Source organism: Protopterus annectens, chromosome 3.part0 (assembly GCF_019279795.1).
Source record: "Protopterus annectens isolate FY-2018-M chromosome 3.part0, PAN1.0, whole genome shotgun sequence".
Classification (NCBI taxonomy): Eukaryota; Metazoa; Chordata; order Ceratodontiformes; family Protopteridae; genus Protopterus; species Protopterus annectens.
The window spans coordinates 902747413-902760305 of record NC_056731.1 but is presented as its reverse complement, the minus strand read 5'-3'; the positions used below and the strand labels follow the sequence as shown (position 1 = coordinate 902760305).

The window sequence follows — 12893 nt, the reverse complement described above, 5'->3', positions numbered from 1 at the left end:
AGTCAGTACAGGAGCACCAGACAGATAGGTGTAGGGCCTGGAGAGCTCCTGCCTGGGTGTGTGGGGTCAAGCAGAACCCCCCCATGATGGAAGTCCTTGAGAGAGTGACTAACTGATGGTGACAGGGCCTGGATGGCTCCTGCCAGAGCGAAGGCATCCGACCTTACCCCATTATCCAATGGCATCCCCGAAAAAATCACAAAGTTCCTAGAGCTGCTTAGGATGGGAAAGCAGGGGGACTGGCCACCCTGAGAAGCCAAGTTACCATTCAGACTGAGCAGTCTGAACTGGGACATTTCTGTGTCCCAAAGACAATGTTTGGGATTCCAGGACAGAGACTTCCAAACTGGGACTGTCCTGGAAAAACTGGGACCGTTGGTCACCTTGGACTTGGAATACCCAACTCACAGAGATGAGGACACATTACTATTCACAAAAAAAAAGAGTGGGACATCTGGTTTAACAAGCTGGGTAGTTAAAAAACAGTATGGTGAATATAACAGGTAAAAAGACCCAGACAGAATAGGTACTGAGAAGTCTACAGAAAACACATTCCCAAAAAAATGGGACAGTTCAAAATAAAAGATTAAATTTTGAACTTATCAGTCAAATAGTGAATTCTCAAAGTTTATACATATCATTGCATTAAACTGCTTTGGACTGTTCTTCAAAAGCGGTACTGCTGTATTTGATAAAAGCCCGTTGAAGCAGTATTTAACTCCCTAAATAAAAATGCCTAAAGAAATAAGACCAAACTCCGAACTAAAATTATATAAAAAAATCATTTGTAAAGTGCTGAAATGGTTACAGAAACAACAGATTTAACTTTTATAAGTGCTAACAACCAATGTAAACAATCATGTTGAACATTTATTTTAATGTACATTGTTTATCTGGAAGTTAATAAAGATGTGTTTACTAAAAAATGGTTTAATAACAGCACTATAGGTGTCCCCCTGAGCAGGGGTCATTGAGCTATTGGGACTAACCCAATAAACAAACAGTAAATCAGTAAACTAAATGAGCATTCTACAAAGCTCGTATAATGGTGGGCCTTAGGCTTTCTCACAGCAAGGGGCTCTTCTGAAGCATCTGCACAGACTGCCTCTTTTCTCTCCACATTTGTTAACATTAAACAGTAAACCTCTGATCAAGAAAATTAATTTAACTAAATAGAGATATAACACTAATGACCACCAGATCAATATTTCATTGTATTCAGATGACTTACTAACATTATCTTGCTAACCCAGATGAAGAGCTTGCTTTAGCTTGCAATGAACTCTATCTCTTTTCAACAATGGAAGGTTATAAGATTTATATGGATAAAGTGGTAATAGTACTCTAACTATAATCCAGTCTCCTCAATGGCAGAAACTGTATTGTTTTCTAAGTACAACCTGATGACTAACTTGAGATTAAAATTATGCATGACTCTCCAGGGCAATGTTATCAAGACACATGAAAATATTTTAGTAAATGTGGAAAGTTTCTGCAAATAAGGAAGAGTTTTCCCCTATATATTTGAGAGAGTTCAGGCTCTACAGTGGTTTATTCTAACTAATTCTGCAAGCTCCACAGACAATCTCAGTCCATCTATCCCCTGAGATTTCTTAGAAAACTTAAAAAGGTCTATTTCGGAATTTCTACAGACGTGAGAAAAACAGATTCCAGTGGGACTTGCTTTCCTTATTGACTTGTGAAAAACAGATTCCAGTGGCATTTGCTTTCTTTATTTGTTTTTAAAAGAGGAGTCACCCTCCTGAGTTATGAACTTAACAGCAATGCTGCTATGCACAAACCACTTCATGACATCTTCTCTTGAAAATTTAATCTGATTTATAACATTCCATTGTACATTTATTTCCATTTAGTCATCAAATTTTGCTACACACTGAGGCTCAGTTCATTGTTTCAATGTTTTCTTTCTAAAAGGACTGAATAATGAATTCAATTGCAAATATTTACTGTGACTGTTTTTTAGGTATGTACATTCAAGGAACTATGTTATCAGCAGCAGCCCTCCTTTTTCCCATTTTATATAAATGGGGTTGGGGTATTTTATTAACTGTTGCCAACTCTCTCGATTCAGTGCCACACTCCTGCCTTCTTCAACACTCATGCCAGAGTGTCGCAGATCTTTCACACAATCCATCCACCTCTTTGCTGGACGTCCTCACTTCTTCTTAACTTCTTCCTGTCTGTCCCAAAACTTCCTCACCACATTCTCTTCTGCTTTTCTGCACGTGCAGTTAATCTATTCTCTGATCCTTTCTGCAATAGGAGGTACCTTGGCTTCTGCTCTTATGTCCTAACTTCATCTGTCCCACAGTGCCTACCACCCCTTCTCAAGCACCATCACCTCTAGCTTCTTCAACTGTTCTGCCTTTACTGCCCAGGTTTCTGTACCATACAGTAGTACTGGTCACACCACTGTCTTGTACACATTACTTTTCAGCTTCTTTGGCATTCATCTTTCATAGACTACACCAGACACTCTATGCCAGTTGGTTGCAGCCTCTCTGATTCTAGCTTTGACCTCTTCATTCAGACTTCCCTTCTCCTTAACCCCCTCCCAAATACTTGAAGCTGTTTACCTGTTCCACTATCTTCCCTTCTATCTCTATTCTCAGCTTCTTCTGATTTCCCCAATTTGCTGCCATTACCACTTTCTTGTCTGTCTGTGCTTAGTTTCATCCCATGTGCCTTCAGTTTACATTCCATTCTCCTATCCTTTGCTAAAGTTCTAGCTCAGAGTCTGCCTGTAATGCCACATCATCTGCATACAGCAACTTTGTTGATCTGCCTCCTCCGATCTGTTTGCCATCACCAGTATGAACAGCAGTGAGCTCAGTGCTGAACCCTGGTGTACAACCGCTCCCACTGGGAACCCCTCTTGTGAGGCTAAACACTGTTCATACTTGAGTCACTGGTTCCTTGTACATAGCCTGCACTAATTCTACCAATGTTTCTGGGACTTAAAACCACAGCAGTACTGCCCAGATAAGCTTTCTTAGGACCTTGTCATATGCTTTCTCCAACTCTAGGAATGCCAAGTTGGACTCTCTACTCATCTCTAGCTTCTTCTTAAGTATCCGTCTCACTGCAAACATTGGGACAATTGTGCTGCATAATGATCTGAATCTGAACTGCTCATCTCCCACCTTACATATCAATCACCCTCTCCAGAACTTTCATGTACTGTGATAGGAGTTTGATGCCTCTGTACTCCCCTTAGTTGTGGATGTCCCCTTTGTTCTTTTACACTGGCACGAGTATGCTTATTCTCCAGTCACCTGGGATATGCCTTTCTCTCTACACTGCTATAAGTACCCTCCCCTATCTCACCCAGCATCTTTATATCTGCTGGGACCTCATCTGAGCCTGCTGCTTTCCCCGACTTCATTTTCCTTAGGCCTATTCTTACTTCTTCTATGGTGAGCTCCTCCTCTTTTCTCATTGTAGGCTGTTTCTGGGGCAGGACAGCTTCTGTGGGGTTTTTTTTCATTCAGAAGCTGCTGGAAATACTCTTTCCATCTGGCTTTGATGTCCTGTGGACTGGTGAGCAAGTTGTTGCTGTCATCCCTTATGAAGGGTGCCTGACTATCTTCTTTATCTTTCTGTCTTTGCCTTGCAACCTGATATAGTTTCTTTGTGCCACTTACTGAATCACTTTCCAGGCGTTGGTAGAGTGCCTCCAATGTCCTATTCTTTGCTACTGCAACTTCTTTCTTAGCTTCTTTGTTAGCCAACCAGTAGTCCTGCCTAGCCTGGTCAGTCTTTTCCATCTCCCACTTCTTCCTGCACTACTTATTTCTTTTGATGACTTCCTGGACTTCTGCATTCCACCACCAGCTTTCCTTGCGTCCCTTATTTCCATACCTGGCTTGGCCACATATCTTTTCTCTAGCCCTAACACATACTGTTTTTAGGCGCTACCATTCTTGTTCAACTCCACCTATTTCATCCTCTTCTTCGGGTGCTAGAGCCCAGGGTAATTCCTTGAACTGTTGTACTTTCTCTCCAGTCAACTTCCAGGTCTTCAGCCTGGTCTCTGTTGACCTTAGAGCCTTCTCTGACCACTGCTTGCAGCTGATTGTAGCAACTAGTGGTTTATGCTGTGGGCAAACTGTTTCACTGAAGATGACTTTGCAATCATGGATTCTACCCTAGTGCCTTTTCCTTACTAGGAGGAAGTCTACCTGAATTGCATGTTGGCTACTCCTGTATGTGATCATGTGACTCTCTCTCTCTTTCTGAACCATGTGTTCGCTACTATCAAGCCATTTGCCAGACAGAAGTCTAGAATGGCTTCTGCTTCTTTATTCCTGTTGCCCCACCCATGTGGACTCAGGCAGTCCTCATATCCTGTTCTGTCTGTCCCAATATGTGCATTCAAGTCACCCATTATCAACACAAATTCATGTTGGCCTGCTTTATCTAGTAGGTCCTGCAACTGCTGTCTGCATGCACTTTTTCTCACTATCACAACCCTGCTGTGGAGCATAGGCTGTGATTATGAATACTGCCCTATCATTACACTGAAGTCTGATTGCCAGGAGTCTGTCATCAATTCTGATAACCCTCACGGCCTTCTGAAGCCCCTCTCTCACTGCAATTCCTATACCATTTCTAGCCTGTGCCCCTCCTAAGTAGTTGAGTCTGGATTCTAAGCCAAGTGGCTTTGTTGCACTGCCTTTCTATCTCGTCTCTTGGATACATAGGATGTCAAGCCTGCTCCGTATCATCATGTTATCCACTTCCAAACTGCATCCTGTCAGTGAACCTACATTAAGTGTAGCAATTCTCAGTTTGTGTTTGGCAGGTTGGTTGGTTGTACGTCCACCTTTTGCTCAACAGAGCTATCCCAGGTAACTCAGGCTGGGCAATTAGACACCGGCAGGCCAGTAGCTTATTGACCCAGGGCTGCTGGGCTTTATGGTGGGCACACATTGTCCAATAGGGGCACATATAACCCTTCCACCATTAACAAGGGTCCCTGCTGTAGGTCAGAGTAGGCCAGGTCCTCAACCCACTTATCACTGGTAAGTACCCATGCCCATTTTGGAGACATTAGTCAACATGACCAAATCACCTAGAGCCATATTATACACTGTTGAGTGGCTACCACTGCCGTGGCACACAGTCTGTAATCCATGTTCTCCTATCTTGAGAATATGGAGCACCACAGTAGATGCCCATAGCGGTTGGTCTGTACAACTCTTCCCCATAGGGCACCATGTAGAGTCTGTGCTGCTGCCGACAGCTCCATTCATTAGTGAGTCTAAGATGGAAACACTCAGCATGTTTTTTGGACGTGGGAGAAATCCAATGGAGACACAGGGAGAACGTGCAAACTCCAAACAGGCATTGGTCAGAGGTCAGGCTTGAACCTTGTGCATTAGAGGTGAACACCTTACCATTATGCCAACTGGTCTGTATTTATATTGCACCAGGTTCCAGTGAGCAGTGGTTTACAATTTATTTAAACAGGGTAGTTGTTTTTGTGACTCTTAGAAACCTATAAGGAAAGTCTGCCAAAGTGTTAGGCTCATTTTATACAGTTTACAATAGTAGTTACATTTTTAGTGCAGTTCTATGGAATTCTTTCATGTGTTTCTTTGGAAACTTCATAAGGTTTTGAAACCCTGCTGGTAAGAAGTGTTTTGCTTGCTTAACCCTTACGAGAGCTTCTAGGCAGTCAAGATACTTTGCCATCTCCATCTTACATTTCTCCATCACTGAATTTTAAACTCCACTGACTAGGGAAACCTTCCAAAAACAGTTTCTCAGAGATCATCATTTTTGGGACAGGACGTCATTCCCAACCCTATGGCTACTAAGGGAAAACAAGCATCTGGTCTGAAGTATAGTATTCACCTGAAAAATCTCCGGCTCCTGGTCAGATTCCTCCTCTACATTTAAGAGAAGGATAACTGTATGCTCAGGTGAATACCTAAAGATGTCCTCTTGAACTGCTGAACTATGGGGTACCTGCATTGAAATCAGTCTTCAAATGAAACTAACTGGAGCCCTTTGTTAGTTCCCAGAACTCAGTACAAGAAGCCAGCTAAGACTCAAAGAATCTGTATGGAAGGGATCATACCAAGTGACATTTACACTGATGTAGCTAGCTTATTAGTATTAAAGCTCTACATCCATATACAACAGTCCCCTTTTTATCCATATATATATATATATATATATATATATATATATATATATATATATTTAACAGCTTGACCAGTAGAAGCATTTTCACAGATGGTTTCATGGTTTCAACATATTCATTAAAACGGGATGATGCCCACCCCACACACAAAACTTTGAACTGGTCAGTGAGTCCACCATGGTAGTCATTGGTATTAGTCCTTGCTTGGACTAAACAAAAGCTCAGCAAATAGCTCACTTCAGATGAAAAAATGAAAGGTAAACTGGGTAATGCCTCATTAAGTCTGCATGACTCAGAGGCCATTCCCCTGCACATGGAGAAAGACATTCATCCAGGTCTTGAAGAGCTCTTCTGGTCATGTGAAAAACAATGAGGTGTAAGCTAATGAACAAGGGAAAATTACCTTACTATTATAATCCCTGAATGGTGGACCAACTTCTTGTGGTGTCTATAGCACTGCAGTGATGACAGTTAATGGTCTAAAAATTTTATACCTCCTTTACCGAGAGGAAACTGAAGACTACATTTCCCAATCTTTTATTAATTACACAGCAGTTTCTATCCAAAATGATGGCTGAATAGACAATCTTCAGGAAGCATGTTCCTTTCTCTGTGCAAAGAATAAACTGTCTATCCTTCTGTGGCGTCATCCTCTTGACCAGAAATGTACTAACGTAAAGCTTTTGTCAAGGCAATTTTAGTCCAAATAAAAATGTTCTTGAGAGGGAGAAATTTGTTCAAGAACAGTAGAGAAAATCCAACCAGAACTCTGGTGATGAAGAAGAAGAAGAACAAAGAATCTTGAAATGGAAAGTACTTTCTAAGAGAACATAATGACAGAAAATGGTTCTTGAAGGTGAATGTCTTCTGCTTTTATGTGGGTTCCTCCACGAACACTGCCAAGAATGCATACCTTCCTCTAGAAAAGTAGACTCAACAAGGGCTGTTTGGACAGTTATTACTCAAGGGCATTATGTGGGGGATGGAAGAGTGCACGACGTGTATGCCCCTATGATTTATAATTGATGGAGAATTTGGCCATTGTCCAAACAACTGTAAGGTGCACATTTACCTCCTTCAACACTGACGCATGTCAGCACTCACTCAAATCAGCACCCTACTTTGAGGTTCTTGTCATCATTACTGCCAAGCCCACATGCTACTTTAATAAATACATACTTGATAAGGAAAATTTCTACAGTTTTAAGGAAGGGTTATTTTCAGCTAAACCTGGACTAGAATGTATTCTATCATACCTGAGACAGGTACAAACAAGCAAGAATTGCCATTTTTCAGGATTTGTTAAGATCCTTCAATATGTAATTAAAGTTTTACCTCATCGTACAGCCGTGCAGCTTCAGCATAATCTCCCTTTGCCTCCACCAGCAGTGCCATATTGGTGATGGATTTTGTTCCAACCTTGCCACTGAATATTCCACGCAGCACATCATAGTCTCCCAAGGACTTGTAAAGCCTGAAAAGAAATGTAATTCTCAGCAAAAATGTAGATGATAAAGCAGTGTCATGTTATTTCTAAACATTTCTTACACAAGAAAGGCTCCAGATAAAATAATCCAGTAAAACTGATTACAGAATGCAGGATGTTCATAAAGTCTGCAAAGTACGGCATATCTTTTTAATCTTTGTGGGACAGTACAAGCACTGTCACCAGTATTTTAACTCTGTGTCTGCTGCTGAGCAGGAACTTTTCAGATATGATGGTGATACGGTTGTAATTTGAAAGACCTATAAACAGACATCCAAAAATTCATTCTATCCTTATCAATGGAACCAATGACTGATGCAAAACCAATAGATAACATGAGTCCCGCATACTTGTGCCTTTGCAATGTCCATCAGGGATCACCACATAAGCTAAATACACTAAAAGAACAAAAAATCTCTTTTTACTCTATACGTTTTATCCTTTATTTGCTTCATTCACAGTTTAAGAAGTAAATGAGATATATGCTGTTCTTTCACAAAGAGTGCGGTAACAAAAATTATTTTATTCTATTATAAGCAATATTATCCAACACCAGTATTACATTAAAATCTTTTCACACAAAATAAGTATAGACAAAATATTAAATCAACAGTACTTCAAGATGTCGTGCCAGAAAGAAGCTATTTATCACTTTTCATGGCTGTCTAAGCAAGACAGCAGAAATAAACAGGATAATTTGAATGGACAGAGAGATTTACCATGCTGAATGAGAAACTCAAAAATACCAGGGAGTTCTACATATAGTAAGGCCTTATTAAGTTTAATGCTATAAGCTGCCGACAAAACGAAAATACTAGAAAATGGAAATCAAAATCTAAACTAATTGTAATTGAATATTGTTACAGATACAAGAACAGGAAGTGGGATCTTTTGAAAAGGTAAGTAGCAAATCACATAGGAATAAATGAAATTTGTGAGGAAAAGCATGCAGAATAATGTTCAAGAGAAGAAGAGAGGCTTAAGGGAAGGGAGTAATTGAGCAATCTGTGTCATGTTGGACTGATGATAGTATCAAAAAGAACACATATGATGCATAATGTATGCAACGGGAAACACGTTAATATGGTTTTCTTTTATATTAATGTATGTTTGCATCTGTCTTAAGTGATAATTTAATAAAGGTGTTAAAACCCAAGCAAAGCAATTTATATACATCTTGGGAAAATGGAAAAGTTCAAAGGCAAGGAGGCAAACAAACTGCTCCAACACACCCAAAAACTAAACACATTTTCTGTGTTCCTTGGAAATGTAAAAAGTACCTCTGGAAGAAGATTAGAAAGGACTGAAGGCAAGTATTTTCAATTTCTTTAAAAAAAGCAAGACATTCAGCTTTGACAAGTCAAGTACTTTCCTCAAGAGACCATCCTTTCTAGCACCTAACAAAAGGATAGATTAGAAGGCTTGCCTTTGCTGTGTGATGACCCAAATTAGTATGTCTTTTAAAATGGTTCTGCCAGGGAAACCTGGGCTGTGTGTGTGTGTGTGTGTGTGTGGGGAAGGCATTCCCACAAATGCATGAAGTGCTCTGAATTCTCCACTGTACTCCTGAGTCTCTCTCCCTCCTAGAAGTCCATGGCTACCATGAAATGAGTTTTGAGCAGGGTAATTCCTCTTCCTAAATGCTGGGGGGGGGGGGGGGGTTAACGGTTAGAAGGAATGCAGTCAGTACTGCTAAGTACCGTCTTCACTGGCTACAGGACCACTGCCCCTTCAACATCTCCAGTGACCATTCATGCAGAGGTGGATCATGGACAAATGGGGGCCTTGGCAGGGTAATGGACTGGGCCTCTCTGCAGCTATATCAATATTCCATTACTTGGTTCTCTCTCCCAAACTACAAGAAAAAAAATGTTCAAACCTGTCAGTTCACTACAATCACAAATTAAATTTGTATTTAATGTAAAAATGTCTTTTCATATTTTACACCAAAAACAGTGACAGACATTTGCTGAACAAACATAACATTCCCACACTGAAAACAGACTTGGCATGAGCAACAGTAAACTTTTTTTATGCTGAAACTCACATTTATTGAAAATGCATCTGGCAACCCTATAGTGAAGTACTAGGGATACAAGAGACATGATGGGATTTCACAGTCAAAAAGCATATGGTGCAGGAATTCAAAAGGCAAATGTGCAATTCATTTGCTACAGCTTGGGACAGCCCACTGGTTGCAAGCATCCCTTTTCAGGAGTAGACCAGGAGCACTGTCTGATGAAGTGAGTTAGACATACACAGTATGCAAATGAGGGCTGGAGAAATCAAACAATGCACTACAGAAGCAGCTCATTAACAGCTCATAGCCTTAATCATCTGAACCAAGTACAAGATAGACAGTTGTAGCCCAAAACAGTGCATTTCACACACCTGTTTGCTTGCAAAAAAACAACCTGACTTAAAAATACATTCGTGCATTCAAATGTCCTATTGTTCCAAAGCACTGTCTGGTTAAATGACTTGATCAGTGTCAGGGAGTAGGTAAATGAAGGAGGAAAGATTTAAACGCTGCACCCTTACCACAGGAAGCAGCTCATTAACAAGTCAGAGTTTTAGTCCTCTGCACTAACTGCCAGAGTAATAGGTTTTAAATAAATGCAGAAATCCTTTACAATCTGATCTTGTACAGAAGACTATCATACAGTAATACGCAACAATGATTACATAATGGACGATGAAGATCAGACGAGTCTAATCATTACTCCAAATAATGCAGACTATATGACCTGACAAATGTCAACCCCTATACAGTTATTGAAGGCTGTAAAGAAAGGTACTGCAAAAATATATTAATAAAATGCTACATGTTTAGACTATACAGTGAACTCTCAGTTAACTGGAACTCAAGCAACCAGCACTCCTAAGCAACAGGCAAAAAAAAAAAAAAAAATCGAAGAAATACAGTACAATTTTTGTGTGTTGTACTTTGTTTTCCCACCACAGAAACATACCTTATAGTTTTAGAGTTTTAAAAAGGAAGTTAGAAATAAATTCCCTCTCTTCCCAACCTGAGAACAAGTCAAACCAAACAAATAGTATAAGGTACAGTATTAGTCAGGCCTATTTTTAATAACAACTCTCAAGCAACTGGAAACTACAGTTATCCAGCATCTACCAATCCCCATGGGTGCCAGTTAACTGAGAATTTACTGTATTATATTACCCAAGCCTATTAATGAATAAAGCAAAACAACTAAATACAGCATAAATTCTGCAGCATCAAAAATCAGAAATATTACTACATACAACATTCTGTTTTTCCGAACTCCCTATGTCTTCACTGTCATCAAGAATAACTATTCCCTCTGACATCACTCAATACAAGTCTGACCAACATGAATGGCTGACAATACTGTAGCCGGATCATGGACAAATGAGGCCTTATGCAAGATAATTAATCAGGTCCCTGAAAACCATACCAATATCCCATTACTTGGCTATCTTTTACAATTTTAACAATATTTATGGTAACTGGGAAATGTACATAATTTCTCCTTTTACATTTACAAAAACATCACAGAAATTTGGATTTGATTTAAAACCTTTATTACAAATTTTACAGAAAAAAAACACTGGCAGCCATTTTCTAAACAAAACAAAACACACTCACATAGAAAACAGACAGCTTGTGAAACAATAAACCTTTCTTCCCTTAAAAACAACATTTATTGAAAATGCATCTGGCAACCCATTAAACTACAAGAGACGTTCTGGGATTCATACTTACACAGCATATAGAGATGTACTAATTAGCTGTTGTGTGAAAGTTTTAAGAATTCAAAAAGTAATGTGTAACACATTTGATAAGTTTCTCAGGCAGCCCAGTGGACACAAGTACCCTTTTCAGAAGTACTATCTGGTGAAGCACCACAGTCATTATCATGAAAAAGACAAATGTGGGAATCAAACCCTGTACTACAGGGAATCATCTTTTTAACAGCTCATAGCCTCACGCATTATAACCAAGTACTAGATAAACTCTTGTAGCCAGAACATAGTATGTTTCACACCCGTATGCCTGCAAACAACAACTTAAAAATGTATTTATAGTTTAAAAAAAAAAAAAAAAAAAATCTTCATGCTGTCCAATTTCACGGCTAACAAACAAACACAATGTCAAAATTCAGCAGAAGGAAATTTATGATCACATCCAAAGACTATGGCTAATACGATGATGCTCCTGTTTACTATAATGAGGCAAAAGCACAGATGCTCTGCAAAATGTAAGATAAGCAGACTGGCAGTCGGTGTAGAGGATTAAGCTTACTGCTACCTGTACTTATGGTACAGCATTTGACTCTGCCAAGCCCCGTAGTCAAACAGGAGCACGCACACACATACTTTAACTGCAAAAGACATTTTACTGTTCCACCTTTGCTACAGTTTCAACTCACCTCACAAGACATTAATGCTCTATTCCGATGTCACTGCAAAAAAGACATTCTACCTGTGTGGCTATGACTTCAAGCCCTACAGCCTGCAGTACAGAAACGTTCCATTCTTTTGCTGCAAAAGGCATTCTGCACACACACACACACACACACACACACACACACACACACACACACACACACACACACACACACACACACACACACACAGCAATTCAAAAGACAGTAATGTTCCTTCACTGCAAAAGACATTCTACCTGTCAATGAGAGAGATGTCACTTTAAAGCAGTTTAGTGAAGACAGCAGTGTTTTTTAAAACAGCCAGCATTGTTTTATAACGTGGAAGAGTTTTTTTTTTTTTTTTTTAAATATTATATACCCAAGCTGGGCCCCTAGCAGCACTAGGCCTTAGCATCTGCAAAGGTCATCTTGCGCTGGACCTGTCCCTGTCTTCCTAAATGCCATCTTTAGTTTACACTAGATGGAGTGAGACTGATGTATAATGCATTGCAACTACCCAGAAGAAAAGTTTCCACTGCATTTGCATACGGGGAGTGAAAGTTGTCAGGTTTTTTTTTTTGGAATACTTCTTGTGAAGGTGAAACAAAAAGTACACCTTTGTCCTAGGGTGAGTTTTAACAGCTGACCTTCAACATCCTATCCCTAGCCATGCATACTGTCTAATGACCAGATTCTAAGACAGCTGCCCTAAACAAAAGTATCAGCAGTGTTAGAGGAGCATTTAATCGCATACTTACTGACACACGATCATTTGTAAAAGTGTACAAAGTTGCTGTTTAAAAGTTGCTATAGAACCTCCTTT

General features: G+C 39.8%; 1 protein-coding gene across 1 annotated transcript in view; it reads right to left on the bottom strand.

The window, feature by feature from the left end:
• PRKDC (protein kinase, DNA-activated, catalytic subunit) overlaps positions 1–12893 on the bottom strand; it is a 4917417-nt gene that overhangs the window by 819694 nt on the left and 4084830 nt on the right. The window contains exon 59 of the mRNA XM_044065724.1: positions 7508–7646. Coding sequence (XP_043921659.1) covers positions 7508–7646 — 139 coding nt within the window. The remainder of the gene's footprint in view (positions 1–7507; positions 7647–12893) is intronic.